At 57.1% G+C, this 20494-nt stretch overlaps 1 protein-coding gene across 3 annotated transcripts in view; it reads right to left on the bottom strand.

Moving 5' to 3' along the window:
• The window catches only part of Rin3 (Ras and Rab interactor 3), a 107893-nt gene extending 91962 nt beyond the window's left edge, over positions 1-15931 (bottom strand). The window contains exon 1 of one of the 3 annotated variants that reach the window (XM_047539188.1): positions 15373-15931. In XM_047539188.1, the coding sequence (XP_047395144.1) occupies positions 15373-15416 (44 nt within the window). In that variant the 5' untranslated portion in view covers positions 15417-15931. Of the gene's footprint in view, positions 1-14522; positions 14622-15372 lie in introns of those variants that run through there. The other 2 variants (XM_047539190.1, XM_047539191.1) reach the window with 2 other exon arrangements.
• Between the last annotated feature and the right edge of the window lie 4563 nt (positions 15932-20494).

Genomic DNA, 20494 nt, shown 5'->3' with positions numbered 1-20494 from the left:
CGGTAAGAAAATATTAGTGCCATAGGAGGTTGCAATGTTCATCCATCTCTGGTCTACGGAGGAGGCAATTTTAGATATTCAACTTACTCCAAATACTGAAATAATACCTAGACATTACTAATGTCCCCGAGAGCACTCTCATGCCATTAATTAGCGCAGCCTTCCTTGAGAGCTAATCAGTAACTTCTACCAGGACTGCAAACACACAAGCCCTTTGACCCGGCGATTGTGGAAACTTATCTTTACAGATAGAGCCCTATGTGTGCAAAATTACACGTGGTGCTCACAGGACTTGCGGCAGCCCTGTCCATAATGGAGAAATGATTGGAAACAACCTAAATGTCCACCAGCTGGGGACCAGGTAAACAAATGGAAGATTATGCAACTGCAAAGAAGGAGGAAGCTCTGTGCATTGATATGGAAAGAGTTCCAGGATGTGTGCGAGTGACAGAAGCAAAGTGCAGATCAGGGAACAGCGCACACACTGTGCCCCTTTCCAGAAAAAAGTATAAAGCGGAATTGTTTGCATTTGCATTAAAAAAAAAAAAAAAAAACAACCTAGAAGACACAGGAAACTAGTCGTGAGGCAGGGCGGGCAGAGGTGGGGATGGTCTCTCCCCGTACGTCTTTTCCTTTATATACTCTTATTTTGAACCCTATGAAAATAAATCACGCTTCCACAGCGTACTCTGCTGGGTGCCACACACTGTTCCAGCTGCTGGGCACGCAGGATCTCAGGTGATCCTTCAGAAGAACCCAGAGGGTGACCCCGCGTCATTCCTGTTCTAGAGGAAGAAACTGAGTCGGGATGTGTGCCCCGCGCTAAGCGGCAGAGGCAGCCAGCAGCGGGCTGCTGCAAACTGGCCGTCTCCGGTTTGCATCCTGTGCTCTCTGTTGCTCTCCCTCTGGCGCCCGCTGGTGATTCAACATCAAACCTCATGTGAGGACAGACTGGGAGGAGCCATCCTGTCCCCAGGTGGGAGAGGACTCAAAACTATCAAAGTATCTACACAAATCGACCCACACAGGCAATGCCATCCCAGAGGATCCCAGAGGTGTCTGAGGACAGACAAGGGGTCAAAGGGCTAAGACGAGCCACCCTGCGGGGGGTGGAGGCTGGCTGCGCAGCTAGCGAGGACGATGGGTGGGCCGGGCCAGAGAGTCGTCGGTTGGAGGGATGGAAGAGTCTAGAAACAGACCCACAGAGTCAGCCACGTGGCTTCTGAACTGCACCAGAGGAGAGGATGACCGGGTGTCCACGTGGGGAACACGAGGCCCGTGGCCTCTCTAGCAGACTGTGCAAAGAACCATGCGGAAAGGGGGACGCAGAGCAAAGAAGCTTCCAGAAGGTACAGAGGGACGCCTTCACCATCTGATGATGGAGAGACTTACAAACAGCATGTGTACATGCACACTTGACTGTATGCACTCACACACGCACACTCACACACATGCACACTCACATACACTCATGCATTCAGACTCCAGCACGCACACTCACCAGTATGCACTTACACACACACACTCACACACACACACACACACTCATGCACTACCTAGACTCCCACTCGCACACTCGTGCACACAGTCACGCGCACACTCATGGGCTCGCTCACACACAGACACACACACAGCTCACGCTCAGGCACTCACGCACTCATATTCAGACGCCCACTCAGCCACACTCTTGGACGCACGCACCCAGACTCCCACTCGCACACTCATGCACACACTCGCTCACACACCCACACATCCCCAACCTTAACAGAAGCCACGCCTAAGTCAAGTGCAGCGGGACGCAGGGAGAGGGATGTGGAGCGGGGTGGCGTCTGTCCACGCAGGAGCCCAGGCTCCGCCCTGGCCCTGCCCACGTCCACGGCAGGGCAGGCGGGAGGCTTGGCCCGCCGCCTCACACGTTTTCAGTTTTATCCTGTGTTACTTCCTGAAGTTTATCATAATTATTGGGTTGTCCGAAGCCCCCGAGCCCCCGAAAGACTCTCAGCAGCTCGGGGAGTCAGGGAATCTCAACGCTCCCACGAGAGACCGTGAAGGGAGTCGAGGGAAAGAGGAGCCGAGGACCAGGAGGACGTGCGGGAAGGGTGGCGGCTCCAGGGGCCGAGAGCAGAGTGCGCTCTCCTCTACACTGTAGAGACCAAACCTGAGCCACGAGCCTGCGCTCAGATCATCATTAATTATCGTTATCAGAAAGTAACAGGCGGAAATTTCAGGGGACACAATAAAAAGGGAAGACTAGTTGCCCAGGAGCGAGATTTCAGGGGCATCTGCCACGACCCAGAGAGGCGAGCAGGGGTGGAGAGGACACCATAGCCCCGCTGCCTGGATGCCCTGGACAAACAAGGGGACCACCTCACCCTGGAACAAACCCTCCCCGCCTGCCCCAACGGGGACCCGTTCGTCTCCTCTGGCCTCAGTTTCCTCATCTGTACAAACAGAAGGGAAATGTTCTCACGTTCACAGGCCCGAGAAGCTCACGGACCAGACAGAATCCTGCACACGGGAGGTTTTACAGAGGAGGAACGCCGTCTCCGTGGAGAGACCCCAGGCGTGCAGGAGACCAGAGGGATGAAACATTCCAAACTTGTGTTCGGCGGGTGGCAGGTTCTCCGAGTTCACGGCCTCGCCGTGCAGTGGTGGAGATGACCAGTGCAGTGGCCCTCTCACCGGTGCCACTGACCCTCATGGCTGCTACTTCACTGTGCTCGATTTCATTCGATGTGTAAAACAGCCACAAGTGGCAGCCGACTCCCACCCTGGACACCGCAGGTCCAGGCTTCTCCGCCCTTCCAATCTTTCAGTGTGTGTGTGTGTGTGTGTGTGTGTGTGTGTGTGTGTGTGACTTGCAAGGTTCGTGTTCAACTAGAAAGAAAAGAAATGACCTTCAAACGACACGCAGGCCGGGTGTTATCCCCATCAGCCGTTGCTATATTCGGAACATTCTTCGGAAAGGAAATTCCAGCCCTGGGTCATCTGTCCCGGTGTCTGACCGCCCCTGCTCTTGGGAGTGGCTCCACGAGGCTCACTGCACGTCACAGTGGCTTTGCACAGACCCTCATCTGCAGTCCCCTGGCTTCCAGAGACCCAGCTCCTGTGCCAACCTTGCTTCTGTGGCCTTCTGCTCTCTAGGGATGGACCAAGCTGGGAAAACGGGAGCAAGAAGCCTTGGGGCTCAGACAGCTGGGGGTCCTCAGTCCCCACAGCCACCCTACTCCAGGAGCACACACAGGACAGGCTTGCTGTGTGACCTTCGTCAAGTCTCCCTCCCTCTCTGGCTCTCACTTTTCTCAGCAGTGAAATAAGAGAAAGGTTACCTGTCCCCACCTCCTTCAGGGGGCTGGGAGGGTGAAAGGGAGCGTGTGGGGTGGGAGGTGAAGAGGGGCTGGAGCACAGTGGGATCTCCACAGATGCCTGCCCAGGGGACACTGCCAGCATCGGAAGGGTGCAGGTCAGGGCTGGTGTCCCTGCAGGAAGCTACTGCAGCATGACACCTCCCCAGTCTGTATGCTGAGCCACCCACAACCCTCCTAACCGTTGCTGTGACCGCGTTTCCCTCTGCCGGGGATCAGTGTGACCTGTGCGTGCCTCAGACCGACTGCGGGGGCCTCCCGGCCCAGGCCCACCTCACGGGACCCTCTGCCCACTGCCTCCCCTGGCCCGAAGCCCGCCACTGGGCTCCTGTTCCCCATTGACCCGCATGCCCACCTGCCCCGTCAAGTCTGCCCGGCTCCTGGCGGCCAGGCATGAGGTCCACCTTGGCGGGGTTTGGGAGGGGAGGAAGCTGAAGACCCTGGCTGAAGGTCTGTGTCCCTAACGTGTAGGACGTCGTCCCCAGGGTGAGGAATTAGGAGGTGGGGCCCTTGGGAGGCGGCCAGGGCCTGAGGTGGAGCCTCATGAACGGATCCGTGCCCCGAGGAAGGAGGCCCGAGCGCCCCTTGCCCTTCCTGCCATGTGTGGACACGGCAAGGGGAGGGCTGACCCTGAGCCAGGAAGTGGCCGCCTTCACCTTGACCCTGGGCTTCCTGCCCCCAGCTGGGAGGAGGACGCGTCTGAGCTGGTCGAGCTGCCCACTCTGAATGGGAGAGGCCTGCTCTCTCCCAGGGGGTTGGGGGTCCTGGGTCATGGCTGGCAGCACCAGGCAGGCGAGAGGGGGTACCCGGGACACCGAGCCCGAGGGCTGGGAGAAGAAGCTGGCCACGCCCGGCAGTGCTCAGCTCTGCCCTGGCACTCAGAGGCGGGCGGGAGGGCCGGGCCAGGTGCCCCTCGGGCTTCTCAGTCACCCCTGCTCACAGGGCCTCTGGGCCCACCCTGCTTCTCAGGCCACCGGGCCCTCTGGCCTGAGGCAGTTCCTCCTCGCTCTGTCCTGGGCACTAACCTGCCCTACGTTCATTCAACAAGCACCTGCCTGCCCTGCTCTGGGCGCTCTTTCCTGGCCTCTGGGGCAGCATCTGCCCCTGCGCGGGGCTGATCCAGCAGGGACACCCCACTCTCCACCCGGAGCCACTGCCCTGCCGAGGGGGCTCACAATCTAACCAGCCACAGACAGCGAGCCAGCTACTACCAGCACCAGCAGTGAGGCAGAGCATGCTGGTGACCGGGTCTCCCGAGGGCCAGGGTCCCTGACGGCTCAAGGGTGCTCCTTGGGAGGAAGGTGCTCCTTGTGCCCCCTCACCCCCCGTGTGGGTCAACTCCGGTCCCTCTCCCAACAGCTGTCAGGACTCAGGCTCTGCAAGAGAATGGAATTTCACTCCCCACCTGCCTTTTTCTCCGCCAGGTGCATTTGAGCAGTGAACAACCTGAACCGTGGTATCCGACAGCCCCAGAGGCCTGACATAGCCTGGACGGCTTCTTGCAGGAGGTGGAGGTGGGGCCTGAGGAAGGAAAGAGCTCAGCCCCTTCCAGAGGCTGGGTAGTGGCAGCCAGTGAAGGCTCTGGTCCCTGGGGCCTCGCACAAAGGAGCAGTCCACCCAGGGCTTCACAGAGCCTGGGTTCAGCCCCGAGGCCTCCGGGAAGTCACTTCCCATCTCTGAGCCATAGATGCGTCTGTAAGCAGGGGCTGGTCAGGGGGTCTCTGGAACAAAGCACTCTGGTGCCTGGTGATGCTGCAGCAAGTGGGGAGAGCGGTGACCTGAGTCATGGTTTCTGATGACCTCATGGCTGCGTGTGTGCTGGGAACTTCCTGTGCAAAGGTGCAGGGCAAATGGCCCAGTAGCTACGGTGATGCCCCGAGGGCGCTCAGTGCAAAGGTGTAGAGCTGCATCAGTCGGGACCTGGGGCTCAGACACCAGTTACTGGGGACGGAGAACTCTGGGCATGACAAGATGCCTGGATATCTCGCAAGTTTCACTGGGTCCTTCAAGAAACTTTCTCAAACAAAACCTTCTGATGACAAAACCTATATAATAAAGGTGCTGCGCAAGCTCTGCATCACTGCTGCTCCATCAGGGGATGAGCCCCACCTGGTCCCAGAGATTTCCCTGTGTGCCTGTGTGTCTTTTCTTAACCCCCCATTACACCTTGCCAGCTTCTGAATTAGCAGCGTGCTGGTCCCAACAGGCCAGGGTGGGCGCTGCGTTAGCCAGCAGAAACAAGAGCCCGCCTGTCCTTCAAGCCAGGCGAGGGCCCAGCCTGTGACGCAGCCGCCCTGCCCGATCCCAGGCTACACCTGGGCCTCTCAGACAGCCCTCGCTCTTCCCAGAGCACACAGAGGCTCTTCCAGGCTCAGAATGAGACCACTAAACCTGGAAAGGGGAAGTCAAGTCCCAGCCGGGTCAGGACAAGCCTTTCCCAAGTCTGGGCCAAGGGGTGAGGTGGCCCCTGAAGACCCCAGTGGCCAGACGTCGGCCTAAAGCCAGTCTGGCCCCCAGCAATGCTCAGAGGGTGCTGAGTGAATGGGAGCAGCCAACAAGGATGCAGACCCCATTCAGACCCCCAGGAGCGTCCAAGATCCACTCCCAAGAGGTGCAGAAGGTCCACACCAGAGGGGATGGCCGAGGGGAGCTCTGGACTCCAAGCACAGATAGGGAAGCTGAGGCTGGGCGAGAGCAGGGCTACCTTGAACAGCAACATTGAGCTCATCAAAGCACAAGGATCTGGGAGACAAAACACAAACCAGAATGAACAGGCGGAAGGTTCTAGTGAAATCTAAAACTCGCAAACATGCAACATGAAAAACATGTTTGCAGTCTTATCCCTGAAACAAAAGTCTAAGTCAATGCAACACTACCTCTCTTCTCTCTTCCTGTCCCTCCTTCCCACCTCTGCTAGGAAATGAGGGCTTACGGACAGCCTGTAGAGCAGCTTGGTATTTCTGGCACAGGGTCTGGTGCTATGGACAAGAGATAAACCATTCTGTTAATTAGACTTAAGTTCATCTGGAAGTGACAGAAAACCTAAAATAACAGTGACTTAAGCAAGATACATATGCATTCCTCTCCTATCTAAAATCCTGGGTAGAATGATGTTCCAACTTGTTTAGGACCCTTACTATATTGTTATCCCACTCTGTACAGATTCTACTCTTAAGTTTACCTCAGAGTCTAATATGGCTGCTTCAGGTCCCGCCATTACATCTGCATTCAAGTCAATAGGAAAGACAAACCCTTCCATTTAAAGGGCATCTTCAAGCAAACTGCACTCCCTTCTTATAGCTCACTCTCCTGAAACTAATCACAGGCCACACCTAGCTTCAAGGAACTGTTTGGCTAAAACTTATACCTGGCTAAGATTCAGGGGCCAATGCACAGGCTCTGCTTCACCCTCCAGCTCAAAGACTCCAGGATGGTGACCAATCCCAAGGAAGGGATCCCCCAACCCTAGACCCACAGACATTTTTAGGAGCTTCATTTAAAACAGGGGACTTGGAAAGAAGTCAACAAGTCCACACCAGCACGGGACCAGGCAGCTCCGCCCACCGACATGACCACAGCAGGATGGGCCATGAGGCTGGGGTGGGCAGCGTGCCCAAAACACACAGAGAAAGGAGGGCAGGAAGCAACCCTTGGCCCAGAGAAGCCTACCAACGAGCACACACGCACGGACCCAAAACACGGATGTGCCCTCGGACTGGACACGGATTCAGAGATAAAAGCGCTCAGTGCTTTCAATTTCACTTTGTGTCTCTGTGGTTGAACGCTTTCAAGTATAGAACAAAACTTTTGTTTTTAAAATCAAGAGTGTGTGTGCGCACACACACACACACACGCACACACAGAGGCAACCCAGGCCTCAGTGGCTGCAGCACCAAAGAGCTCAGGGCAACCATCTCAGGTGCCCTGGCAACGGCCCTGGGAGGTAGCGGTCATCACCCTGCCTAGCGGAGGCAGCGTCTGCGGCAGGTTCAAATGCAGTGTCGAGCTGAGGGTCACCCAGCTACCTAGTGAGGCACGGGCCTGTGGGCTCTGTCACCAAGGTAAATAAGAGACTCTTCCACGTGGCCAGGTCCCTCACACACAGCACCCTGCCCTACACCGGTCAGGCTGGCCAGGGTCCCACATGCCTGTCCCACCCACTTTCCCTCAGTGTCCTCCTCCTCCCCGAAACCCCTCCTCTGCACATGCGTGATATCTCTGCAAATGCCACCTCTGCGGGGAGTCCTCCCTGCTCACCACAGCGACAGAGTGCGACAGAGCTCAGCTGCTCTGCAGGGTGCCTGTCCTTTAGTCGCGTGCATCTGCCTCCTACTTTCCCTGGTAAAGTGGAAACTCCTGAAAGTCCAAGTGTTCAGTAAATGGATGGAGGGATGGATGGATAGATGGGTGGGTGGGTGGATGGATGGATGGATGGACGGATGGACGGACGGACAGACAGATAGGTGGATAGACAGGTGGTAGGTGGATGGATGGTGGGTCGATGGATATATGGATAGACAGGTGGTGGGTGGATGGATGGTGGGTAGATGGATATATGGATAGACAGGTGGTGGGTGGATGGATGGTGGGTAGATGGATATATGGATAGACAGGTGGTGGGTGGATGGATGGATAGGAGGTTAGATGAGGAAGAAAATGCCTGATGAATTTAAATCGACGCTGTCCAAAAGTCAAGAACAGAAAGACAGAAGCATAAGCAATGTCCTCAGATGCCATCGGCAGAAACCAAGTCCTTGCCTTGAACGGCACCATCCTAGAGATAGATGTCTACCTGGTCCCTCTGTGACACTGACTGAGAGAAGGAAACTGAGGACCCAGAGACCGGGAAAGAGGTTCTCGGTGAGTTCTTCCTCGACAGCCTGACCTTTGCAAGAGGCCGTCGGGCTGGGAATTCAGACCCAAGGTCCTTGGTTTCCTCCGTCCTCACCCTTGGCGGGGGAGCCCTGGGGCCTGTGGAGGAGGGCAGGCTTCTCTGCCGCTGCCGCCCCTCCCTGCTCTGGGGTCCCCGCCCCAGCTGTCTTTGGGAACAGGCTCCGCCCTCCGTCCCGACAACTCCGTTGGTCAGTCGGGAGCTGGGTGGTGTAGGGCATCTAAAGTCTTGTCTCTTTACTACAGAATAGGAAGTTCTTGGCTTTGCTGAAGATTCCAGAATCAGTGGTAAGGGGGGGACGTCTCCCACAAAAGAGCCCCCTTGGGTGTCCCTCCTGGTTGGTTCATGTCCCCGCTCCTGCCACCCTCTCCTTGAATCCTCGCTGACGGGTTCCAAGCTTGTGGACAAAGCCAGCTCTGGGACCTCTGGCCTGGCCTGGTCCCTGGACAGGAGGGAGGATGGGGGCTGTGTCCTAGAGGCTGGGGCTGTCACCCCATAGGATGTGGCCTGAGGGCGTGCGCCACCCTTTCCAATGTACATAGGCCTCACCCACAGCCGCTCCGGCCCACAGTGTATGAAGGAGGTGACCCTGTGCTGCGGATCTGTTCATCCTTCAAACACTGCCGATGGGGTCCTGAGCCCCCAGGAACCACCCGCAAGGTGGGACAAGGGGCTCTCCTGAACACTAGCCTCATTGCTGCTCTGGGGACAGCCTCCCCTCAGGGGCCACCCTGGGTTTCCTCGGGTGACACCATGTGGCAGTGAGGTCCAGTGTCACCAGCCCCCACCTGCACGGGGCAGCCAGAGGGGAGGCTGTGACTGGCGGGAGCCCCTTCCCCCAGCCTGGCTGCACCTGGCCTCTGGGCAGCCTCCAGAGAGAACTTCAGGAGGCCTGAGGCCACTGCTCTGTCCCCGTCTCCACGGCTCCCACTCAGTGTGGCCCCTGGGGCTCCACTCACCGCTCCAGGCCACCTCGACGCCAGGCCACCTCAACGCCAGGCCACCCCAACGCCAGGCCACCTCGACGCCAGGCCACCTCAACGCCAGGCTCTTTCCCCAAGAGACCTCCCAACCCACGTCCAGCCCGAGGATCTTCCAGGAAGCCATGGGCCTTGCCCCAAAGTAGGCTACCAAACCAGACGTACTTTTTAAAAGAGCTTTTCAGAATAAACCCACAGCCGTGAAGACCCTTCCTTCCAGGCTCTTGGTCTGGGAGACGACCCAGAAGTCTCCTTCCTGGGTCTTTGTTTCTGAGGAAAGTGCACCTAGGTGTTCCAGACTGTCGCACAGGCCGTGCTCCCAGCAGGGGTGGGAAGAGGCGCTGCCTCATCTGCAGCGGGCACTTCAACCCCGGAACCTGATATGACCCCAGGATCCTGCTTCGACTGCCTGTGGGCCAGGACTCCAGGGAATTGCTGAGGGTCAGGCAGAGCAGGGACCTTGGAGAGCATGAGCTCCCTTCCCACATGGGGAAACTGAGGCCAGAGAGAATAAGGGAATGACTTCCTAAAAGAATCCCAAACACCAGAGGGCACGGGACCCTGGAATAGCCTCCAGCCACTACTGACTGTCCTTCAGCATTCAGGTCCCCAAGCATCTTCCACATCAGCAAAGGACAGTTCCAGGAAAGGAGAGTGTGGGCACTTGCACACACACACACACACACACACACACACACACTTCGGGTTTCTCAGTGGTCCACAGACCCGCATTTGGGGGAGGGAGAAGGGGCTGAGCAGGGTCCCCAATCAATTCCCTGGGTGACCAGCCATCTTCCTCCTTCCAGGTTGCAGGGAGGGGTGAAGTGGCCTTGGAGGGTCACCACCTGCCGCAGAGGGGAGCCCGGCTCCCCTCTCCCACCTGTGATCCGGGCAGCCTTACAAATCCCTGCAGAGGTCAGGTGCCTCGGGACGCAAAAGAGAAACCTGCACAGAGATTTTTAGAATCCCCTTCAGGACACCACAGTTCACAAGCACTTACTGAGTGCCAACTGTGTGCAGGACACAAGGATAGGAACTTGGAAGGTCTGACTCGTCCATGGAATTTTATAATCTAAGTAGGAAGACAAGATTTTGAAGGGTTTGGCTCCCTTAGATTTCCTAGGTAAAAAGTGGTTCATGCCAAAAAGATCCCGTGGGTTCCAAAAGGAGGAATCCTGGGAGCCTGCCTGGGTGGAAGTCTTCATGGAGGAGTGGGCCCTTTAAAAGGGGTAGAAAGAGCAGAGAGGTCACTCTGCCCACAGGACCTTCATGGGCAAAGGCATGAGATGACTCATTAGGGAGGACAGAAGAGGTGAACTGTGCACTGGCTCCAAGTGGGACAGGGCCCCTCGAGGCACCTCAGGGTGACCACTGCCCCCCACGGCCTGGCATGAACACCTTCTGTCTCTACCAGTGAGAACCCTGTCACCAAAAGGGCTCATTGCAGGGAGCAGGTGGGGACCAGTTGTTGGAGCAAGTGTGGAAGTTGTCATTCTCACCTCAGCTGCTCTCCTGGGGACCCTCCATGTTCCAGATGCCTCTAGGGACAGGAGCAGAGCAACTTCCCATTCTTCAGGTAAGAAGGTGGGCTCAGGGGGTCAGGGTAACGGCAACATCACCGCACATTCTAGAACTAGTCGTCAGATCAGCATGGAGTGACTCCCCAAGAACAAGATGATGAGTGACCACCACAAAGGCGACCCCCTATAGGGGCAGAGAGCAGGCAGAGGAGGCAAAGCAGAGGCAAGGGGCTGGGCTGGTCACTTCCCTCCCTGAGCATCTTACTGGGCCCATAGCCCCACCTCTTTGGAGTGACCAGGACCCTGCTGAGGGTGGCCCCCGGCATGCCCTGGCCCCCTCCACCCATCTCCTCCCAGCCCAGGTTCTCCTTCCCTTCCCCCTGAAAGTCCCTCTGGGAAGCAACCTGTCACCCAGCTCTGGGTCCATGATGCAGGTTCCCTCCTACGGGCCCTGCCCTCCACTGTCCCATCTGCAGGCCTTGGGGGGCGAGCTCTCCTGCCCTCCCTCCTCCTCCTGGCTGCCCACGGCAGTTGTCATTGTCTAGAGGACAGGCTCTAACGGATGACTCACTAGCCACCATGGGTGTCGGGGGGACTCTGTGGTCATCTGTCACTCGTTTCTTACTCCTCTCTGCTCTGCCCTGTGGCTGGTAGGCCCTGCAGGTGGGTCAGGCTCCCGTCTGCCATGTGGTGCTACAGGGAGGCCAGAGGGCATGGCGAGGGCTCCGACCTCCGGACGCCCCCTCCTGCCTCCAGGACGCCGGCTCCTGGTGCCTCCACTCTGGAGTTTGGATCTCCTGGGTAACAGGAAGGGGTCCTGAGGTGGGGAGAATATTAAGCTTTTAACACTTGTTGCTTCAGTGAAGATCACCACATAGAGCCCAGGCCCAGGACAGGGGCATCAAGGGGCGGGGGACGGGGGAACTGTGCTGGGTCCCCTCATCCCAAGCAGGCTCGCCTGCCTCCCCTGCCCTCTCAGCGGCTTCCTGGAGGATGTGCTGGGGGTTCTCGGGGCACAGGAGGGAGGCCAGAGCTCGTGAGGAGCCTTCACTGCTTGTGGCCAGAGTCTGTTAAGGTCTGGAAGGACCCCAGGAGAACACCAGCCCCTAAAAGCCAGGAGGCCCAGGAGAGGTGCAGAGCTGAGCCAAGGGTTCAGACACCAATGGTCACTGGGCCTGCCCAGGGACAGCTCCCTATCTGGGAGGCCGGAGTGACAGATGGGCTCTTGCAGGGCTTCAGCAGGACCCCTACATTACATCAGGCCTGGACCTGAGTTCCACCGCTTCCTCTCCTGGATCTCCGTTCCCTGAGCGTTACACTGGGGGACTGGATTAGGTCAGTGATGGCCACATTTCTTCCTAAAGTAGATTCTGTTTCAAAAGAATCTTATGCAGAACCCTCAGGACAGCAAACCTGTGGAAATGTACTGGCCTGCATGCCCGGGGGGGGGCAGCAGGGGTGAGTGCCAGGCCTCCCCTGAGCCCCCAGACCACTGGCTCTAATGCCCTCTGAGGAAGACATTCTCAGGTGACTTCCCCACCCACTGGGCATCTGTGCCCTAAAGCGCTGGCCCCTTGGCTGTCCCCATCTCACCAGTCATTCCTGCCTCTTCTTTCCCTCCATGTCACCTCTAAACCATCAGCAAGTCCAGTGCGTCTGCTGTCTTGTACTACCACTGCCCACCCTGTCCTGGCCACTCCTAGCCCTGCAGGGACTATCACAGGTCTCCCTGCTTCCGTTCTACCTACAGTCTGTCCCCCACCCCCAACCCGTGCAAACCTGTCCTGTGGCCCTGGTTCACTCAGCACCCAGCTAAGCCCTTCCGGCCCGCCTGGGGCCCCACCTTCCTCTGTCCTGTCTCTATGCCCCACGCCTGGCTGTTCCCCAGCCAGCCACACCCCCTGGGATCACTCTTGCTCCAGGTCTCTGCCAAATGTCCTGTCCACACAGTGGCCTCCTCAGCCCACCTGTCCAGAATGTCCCTCTGGGGTCCCCATACCTCCTACCCTGACTTTCTGTCTCTCCTTGGTAGAACATTGGCTGCACAGGGGCAGAGGCATGGTTAAAGGCTGGGCCCTGACCTGCCCAGCACAGCCTGTTGAATGAATCTTGAATGAATGGCAGAGTCTGAAAGGTGAGAAAAAGCCTCTGTACCCAGGATACTAGGCAACCTGTCCGTATTTTCTCTCTCCCTAGCCAATGTTTTCAACAAAAAGTAGACAGGGTTTTACTTGCAAAGATCCTCAGACTCCTGCGCCAGGGAACAATACTCAGGTGGCACCTTCCTGGCCCCTTGGAGGCAAGGCTGGATGCACCCCCTAGTTATTTGAACACCCTCCCCCAGAAGGAAGGAGGGAGCTCCGGAACAGCAGGCTAGAAGGACACACTCCACCAAGGACTTAGGACCCAGCCCTGAGTGGTTAGCAGGACTAAGGACCCAGCCCTGAGTGGTTAGCAGGACTAGGGGTAGCTTGAGGGTGAAGGGTCTTGTGTCTTCTCCTCTTGATTCTTGGGTACTGCAACATCTGGGGTGTGCCACTCAGGAGCAGGGGATGTGGGGGTCATACTGATAGTCAAGAATGATCAGGCTCCTCTCAGAGAACAGGGTAGAAATCAGAGACGGACCGCACTGCTCAAGTTCCAAGACTCCTGCCAGTTGGAGGGCTGTCCCTGGTGGTGGCGAGCCCTCCATCACTGGAGCTAAGCAAGTGCATTTCAAGAATGGTGTCAAGGGCATTCCTTTGCGTGGCGCAAGGTTAAATAAGATGCTACCTAAGAACCCTTCCAACCCAGAAGGTCCTTTGCAGTTGAGGAGCATGTTGAGCAGCAAAGCCACGCTCTGAGTGCTTAGGATGAACCAGGCAGAGCTCTGAAATGGCGCCTTAACCTCGCACTGCCTGTGGGCAGCTACTTAACACAATCATGGGTCCCGGAAGCAACCTGTGCAGCAGTTGGTGTTGGATTTACAGACGAGGCAGAGGCAGGCTCACTAGTCCAAGTGAGCAAAAGGAGGGTCACACCTTTTTATTATAATAATAGTAACTATGGAGGGTTTTCCCCAGTAGGCCAAGGTGCTACACTCTTCTATGGATTTAATACTTTAAACAACTGCAAAGAGCAGTTACTATTGCACATTCTCATCAAGTAAACTGAGGCACAGAGAGGCCTGAATAGGTAATGAACAAAGAAAGGTAAGAGGAAGTGGGCTGGGCTAGGTCATCCCTGGGCAAAATGGGAAGTAGGTAAGGCCAGGCCCCAGCACCTGCCCTCCCTTCCTCCCTGAGAACTGACCCTGGCCAATCCCACCCTGCCATTTGGGGTGTGGCAACACTTGCCTCCTCTGGGGGGCCCCTTCCCCATTGGAATCCCCAGTCCTTCCCACAGATGGCATTTGTTTCGACGGGGTGGCTTCCAAGGAAAAGCAAGCATCAGCGTCCAGAATTGATGGGCTGGGGTTGCGGTGGGCAAGAGGTGTTGGAAGAAAGGAGGCTTCCAGATCTAGAAGAGGTTAAGGGTCCCTCCCACTTGGGGGGGGCGTCACCTCTGGCTGGCCCCCACAATCTTGGCCTGCACAAGATTGGCCCAACTCTTCTGTTTTGTAGGGCGAAGAACTGAGGCCCTGGAAGATGAGGGCACTGGGCCAGGGGAGGCAGTGGTAGGGTGTCCATCATGGAATAGGCCTGGGACTTTCAAACCGAAAAGCAGGGAATGGATCCCTGAGACGGCCCATCCACCGTGATACCCAGAAAGGTTCCAAAAGGCTTACCCTGGAAATGGTTCAACAAACTTGAAGTTTCCCGGGACATCCTCTGGGCTGGGGGACAGGAACTTCTCTGCAGAGCGCAGCCCTAATGCATGAGATCCAGAGGTGGAGGCCAGGGGGAGATGAAACCAGACGCTAGGAAGCCCTCTAAGAAGTCAGTTCCCAAACCTTTGGCTTTACGCACGCCAAGGGTCGTCCCCCTGCATCCTGCACTCCGCCCCAGGGCCCCGGAGATCATGCCTACCCCGTGCGCCCTCCCTCCCCAGCCACTAAGCTCAGTAAAGGCCGGTTCGAAGGTCACTGCCCCAGACCAGGTCAGTAGGACCAGTAGGGCGGGGGAGGGGATCAAGGTGGGCCCTCTGTCCGGGCACGCGGGTCAGCTGTTGAATCCGGGGCGTCTGAAATTGCGGGGGCCTGGGACCCCCATCCGGCGCTCGGAGAGGACCGAAGGCGCGCCCCGGGGCTCAGGCCGAGCTGCGGTGCGGCAGGCTGGCGGAGCCGGGTCCGCGCGTACTCCATGCAAAGTTCAGACCGGGCAGGAGCCAGAGGGGCGAGCCGCATCTACACCCGCGCCGCGGCTCCCACAGGTAGAAGCGCACTCCCTAGAAAGCCGGCCGCCCGGCGGGCCGCGGGGCGCGTGCTGGTTTCCCAGCGAGCCTTGTCCGCGCTTTGAAGTTTAGCCAAATCGTCGGTTGCTGCAGACTCACAAGGGCCGCGGGTTCCAAACAGCCTGACACCCCGGGCTGCCGCGGCCCAGGGTCCCTCCGGAGCTCCGAGGGCTCTCGGTCACAGAGAGGTGGAGTGGGAGGCCGAGCGGACGGCCGGGGAGGAGGTGGCGCCCGCCCCGACTTACCCCTGGGGGTCCCCGCGCGCGGGCGCCCCGGCCCGTCGGATCATGCCGCCGGCAGCTCGGGGTCGGTGCTGGGACGGACTCAGGCGCCGGGCGGCGCGGAACGCGGTGCCCCCGGCGCCCACATGTCCCTGGCGCTGGCCCTCGGGATGGGCCCGGGCCGGCGCCGCCGCCAGCCCCGCGCCGACTGGGGAAGCCGCCGCCGCCGCGCTCTGGGGCGCTCGCTCCCTTCCACTTCCTGTATCGCAACGAGCGGGGCTTTCAGGAAGAGGCTGGCCTTGGTGGTCAAGGGTTTTTTGTCAAAAGCCATTCGGCGGCGGCTCGCGGCCCGGAGCCCCCTGGGGCACACGGAAGCCGGGCGGCCGCGCCCCCGGGGCCGGGCCTGGTGGCGGGCGGTGCCCGGGCGGAGGCGCCGAGCGCGGGCGCCCAATCTCGGGGTGTCGCCAACGCCCACTGGGGCTGCAGCCCGGGCGGCCCGCGGGGCTCCAGAGAGGGAAACTTAAATGAATCCAACTGGGCACGGAAAGGAGGCGCTCTCCCTCCGGCCCGCCCCGACCTCTGCCGGCAGGTGGGGAGGCCTAGAGCGCGAGTTCGTCGGGCCCACGGGAGCAAGGGCTGCGCCTCCGGCTTTGGAAATCGTTCAAGGACAGCCTCAGACCCGAGGCAAGGCGCTCCTTGGCATCTCTGAGAGGTGGCCTCGCCTTGTCTTGGATCCCTCCTCTGATCACGAGTTCCTTACCTAAAGGCGATCTGCCCACCCATCAAGGCTGGCAAAGACTCACCCGTGCCTGGAGCACCTAGATGTCCGAAGAGGGAGAGAAGGCCAGCTGGCAACATCCACAGCAACCCAGCTGGCTCCCAGAGGCCTCCCCTCCGAGTGCCCAGCCACTCAAAAAATGCCTCCTGTTGAACCCTCTGTGCCCTCAGAGCATTTTGCAGAGTGACGGTTCGCACTAAACCCTAGGAAGTCTTCTCCCTCTAAGACAGGGTTTCTCTCCACCTGAGTGCTATTGACAGTAGGGGCCAGGTAATGGTTTGCTGTTGGGCCGCCTGGTGCATCGCTGGGTGCTTAGCAGGGCCCTACACCTCTGCCCACTAGATGCCAGCAACACGCCCACCCCCTGTAACAGCCCAGATGCCTCCAGGCATTGCCAGATGTCCCCAGGAGGCAAAGCCCAGGTTGAACCCCGCTGGCCTTTATAGACAGGGAGACTGAGGCCTGGGAGACAAGGTGCTGTGCTGACGTCACAGTGAGGGAGGCAGACAGGACCCAGGCCCAGGACTCTGCTGAAGGCCCCCAGCCCCTCTGCCCTCTGCCAGGCTGCTCTCCTTGCCCCTCCTCCTGTCTCTCCTGGCATCCACCAACTCAGCCCATCAGAGTCAGAGAAGAACCCAGGTCTGAGCATACATTAAATCAAACCTCCTGGTGGCAGTGTGACATGGTGCAGCCCCTTGGGGACAGCCTGGCAGTTCCTCAGAAGGTGAAATAGAGTTGCCCTGTGATCCAGCGACTCCCTCCCAGGTCTGTACCCAAGAGAAACAGCTCATCTACACAGAAGGAACTTGCACGTGGGTGTTTATATCAGCCTTGTTCCCAGCAGCCAAAGCCTGGGGACACCCGTGTCCTTCGGCTGATGAGCAGTGAGCACAGGGTGGTGCCGTCATGTTGGGCTATTATTTGGCCATCCTAAGGAAAGAAGCACTGATAACATGCAAACATGGATGAACCTTGAAAATATACTAAGCGCAAGGAGCCCGTCAGGAAGCAGCACATTCTGTTGGTAGGAAATGCTCAGAACAGGCAGATTCACAGAGACAGAGTCACTTGGTGGTTGCCTGAAGCTGGGAGGAGAAGAGAAAGTGGGGAATAACTGGTCATGGTTACAGGGTTGTTTTGGGGGGTGGTGATGAAATGGCCTGGAATTGATTGCGGTGTTAGTTGCACAACTTTGTGGCTACACTAAAAACCATTGAATTATACGCTCCAAGTGGGTAAATTGTATGGTATGTGAATTGTATTCCAATAAAACTATTTTCTTTTTAAAAGGCACAGAAAGTATAGCCTCCAGGAGACCACCCTGACTGCCCCAGCCCACAATGCTGCCCCCTCTGTAGCCCAGATCCCTGCAGACCCCCGCGCTAGGCCTTGACCAGACGCCTCTGGCTTGTCTTCTCCTCCGTGGGCTAGCCCATCCCCTCCCTATGTGGGAAGCATCTTTTCCACCATATCCCTCAACAGGGTGGTAGCTTCCTATTTGAATATGGGTTTTGAGGCCAGCCCCATGTTCAAATCCAAGGCCTTGTAGCTGGGTGACCTTGGGCAAGTCCCTTTCCAGAGCCTCAGAGTGTTCATCTGTAGAAATGATGAGTACAGATAAGGTGGGCAAGAGGGACCCCCCCCCAGGACGCCATCATTATCCCTCTCTTGCTCCTAAGACAAGCCTGTAAGCCATCCTTAGGTCTCCCTGGAGTCTGTCGGTGACCACGGACAGAAACCTGCCTCTGATGAGCATGAGTTTTTTAAGAAAGGAAAAGACAATTAAAAGGACTGTACTGGTGCTCTTCACTGAAGTGTCCCACAGTGCAGCTGACTTGAGCAGGTCAGAATCCTCGAAGCACGCGCCAGGCCACAGCCTCTGTCTGCTTCCTTGTCTCCGTCTTGGCTTCCTTCCTGAGAACCGTTTTACACATGGTGGCCCAGGGCTGCTATTGGCTACCCCAAGTTTGTACTCTCCCAGTTTATTGCCAACTCCGGGTGAGAGGAGACTGGGGTATTCCCTGACAGTGCCAGAAAAAGTCCCAGGGAGGGACCTTCTTGGTCCAGTGGAGTCTTGTGCTCATCCACAAAGCGACCCTCATGACTGATAAACCTAGGGCTCTGATTGGTCCACTAAGAATCAGTGCTTGCTTTAAAATGGCAGTGGGGGGTGGTCACCTCCACCTGACCTTACAGATGAGTGTGGAGGAGGGGAAGGGCCAGTCCTTAAAGGGAAACTGGGTTCTGTAACCCAAGAGGTGAGGGTAGAGGGGAAGGAGCTTGTGGACCCAAACAACACCAGGTTCTCGCTTCTGCGCAGGAGTCCTGAGACCCACGATGGGAGGAGGATGGGGATGTGAGGACCTGGGAAGGAAATTGGGGATCCAGGAAGAGGGCCAAGGACAAGCATGGGTTGATGTCACCTCAGGGTGCCCCAGAGACCACCCCAACAGCGGCTGCTCAGATTCTGGGATCTTGGCTGTTGTCAGCACCAGGTTGCCTTAGGTCTTCATCTGGTGTCTATCTGAGGAATTTGGGCTTCTCAGAGGTGAGCAGTGGACCACAGAAGGCTTCCATAGTGACATGATGAGAGCCCCTGTGTGGTTTCCCCGAACCCACACTTTAAAGGGCCTGCAGGGTTCTCATCTGAATGCCCAACTGGGGACCAATCTGCTTCCAAACATGGTTGTTGCAGGATTCAGTTGCTTGAGGGCTGTTGAGAGGAGCCCCCCATGGCTTGCTGGTTGTTGGCTGGAGGTGCCCTCAGTGCCTCTCCAACAAGGCCCTGGATTCCTCAGAGTGCGCAGCCGTGAAGCCAGCTGAGTGCATTTGCATTGCAAGACAGAAGTCCCTGCCTTGTAGAAGTAAATCACGGCAGTGACATCACTGCACCCTGCCCTGTTCTGCTGGTTAGAAGCAAACCACTTCATGCTCATGGGAACATGAAGAGCGGGAAGCAGGACTCCTCGGCAGCCATCTTGGATGCCATCTGCTAAGGGCAGGCTCTGCATGCAGAGTAATAGGGACTTGGTGTTGTCCTCAGTCACTGAGGTTGGCTCCAATCTCTGCTCTGACCTCAGTTCTCCTATGGTTCCAAGATAGCTTCCACTGGCAGCTGGGATCCTGCTCCCTGGTTTCATTCTGCAGGAAAGGGGAACAGCCTCCCTCCTATCCAGGGAATAGAAGTTGTAGAGTGCGATTGGTCAACTTGGGTCACAAGCCCACCCGAGTCACCAGGAAAATATTATGCACCGATCAGCTTAGGTTCACAAGGATCCACACGTGGCTCTAGGATTCCGGGTTGCCTTTCTCCTGGATCATGTTGGGAAGGGATTGAAACCTGATCAAAAAATCAAGACTTTTTCAGGAAGGAAGAAAAGAATGGATATCGAAAGGAGACTAGAACATTCTCCCACCAGGTAGAGAGGATCACAAACTCAAGGCCACACAAGGAGACTTTGGGGTTGGCAATAGTTCAGGGTGTTGGTAATAGGTTCAGCGTGATGGTCTCCTGTGCCTATGAGCATAGATGTCAAGACTTCTCAAATTGTACACTTTAAACTGTATAATTCTTATTTGTCAATCATACTTCAGTAAAGTTGTTTTTAAAAGTTTACCATATCTGTAGCCATGACGCTATGAAAGCACAAAACCTAAACAATTGCTCTTCCAGTTTTCAAAAACGCATCTGACTCCACGGCAAAGACATTCACATGGCTGATGTGTGGGTGGAGTTATGACTCGCGTCCTTGGTATTTCGCTGGGCTTGTGCCCGTTTTGTGTAAATTAAAATGTGTTCCTTTACAGCACATCTTTGTCACCTGCAGCCAGGGCTGGTTCCACGGGAGTTTGGAAGAGGCTTGGGCTTGAAGTTGCTGGACAGAGCCCCTTGCTCCACTGCCGGGGACCAGCTGCACGGTGCACCATCCCCACCTCACACTCTGCTGCAGCTCCCTGGTGGAGGATCCCTGTGTCCCCGGGGAAGCCATTTTTTCATTATCTGCAGGTTTCCCCAAGTCCACTGAGCCCGCCTCACGGGATCTCACACAAACAAGGTCGCCCTTGGGTGGGGGAGGAGGCTACCAATGCGGGCATTCTGGGAGATTTGTGCAGCCAGCAGCCTGCGCAGCATGGCGTTAGACCCGCACCTGCCGATGCAGTGTCTCCATTTCAGATTCTGCCTTGGTAGAGACCCCAGGAGCAGAGCCGGGAGGGTCTCAGGAGGGCACTTGTGGGGCATATGTTTTATTCATTTATTCAACAAACTTGAAGTGAGTAGCATCCTGGTTCCCAACGGGCCTGAGTGAGAGGTGTAACTCAAGTTGCTCTGACAACGTTTGTAAAAAAGTTGGACATGAGGAGATACCT

The sequence above is a fragment of the Sciurus carolinensis genome, chromosome 2 (assembly GCF_902686445.1).
Source record: "Sciurus carolinensis chromosome 2, mSciCar1.2, whole genome shotgun sequence".
Taxonomy (NCBI): Eukaryota; Metazoa; Chordata; class Mammalia; order Rodentia; family Sciuridae; genus Sciurus; species Sciurus carolinensis.
Note: the sequence above shows the minus strand (reverse complement) of the source record. Positions and strands in the feature narration are given on the sequence as shown.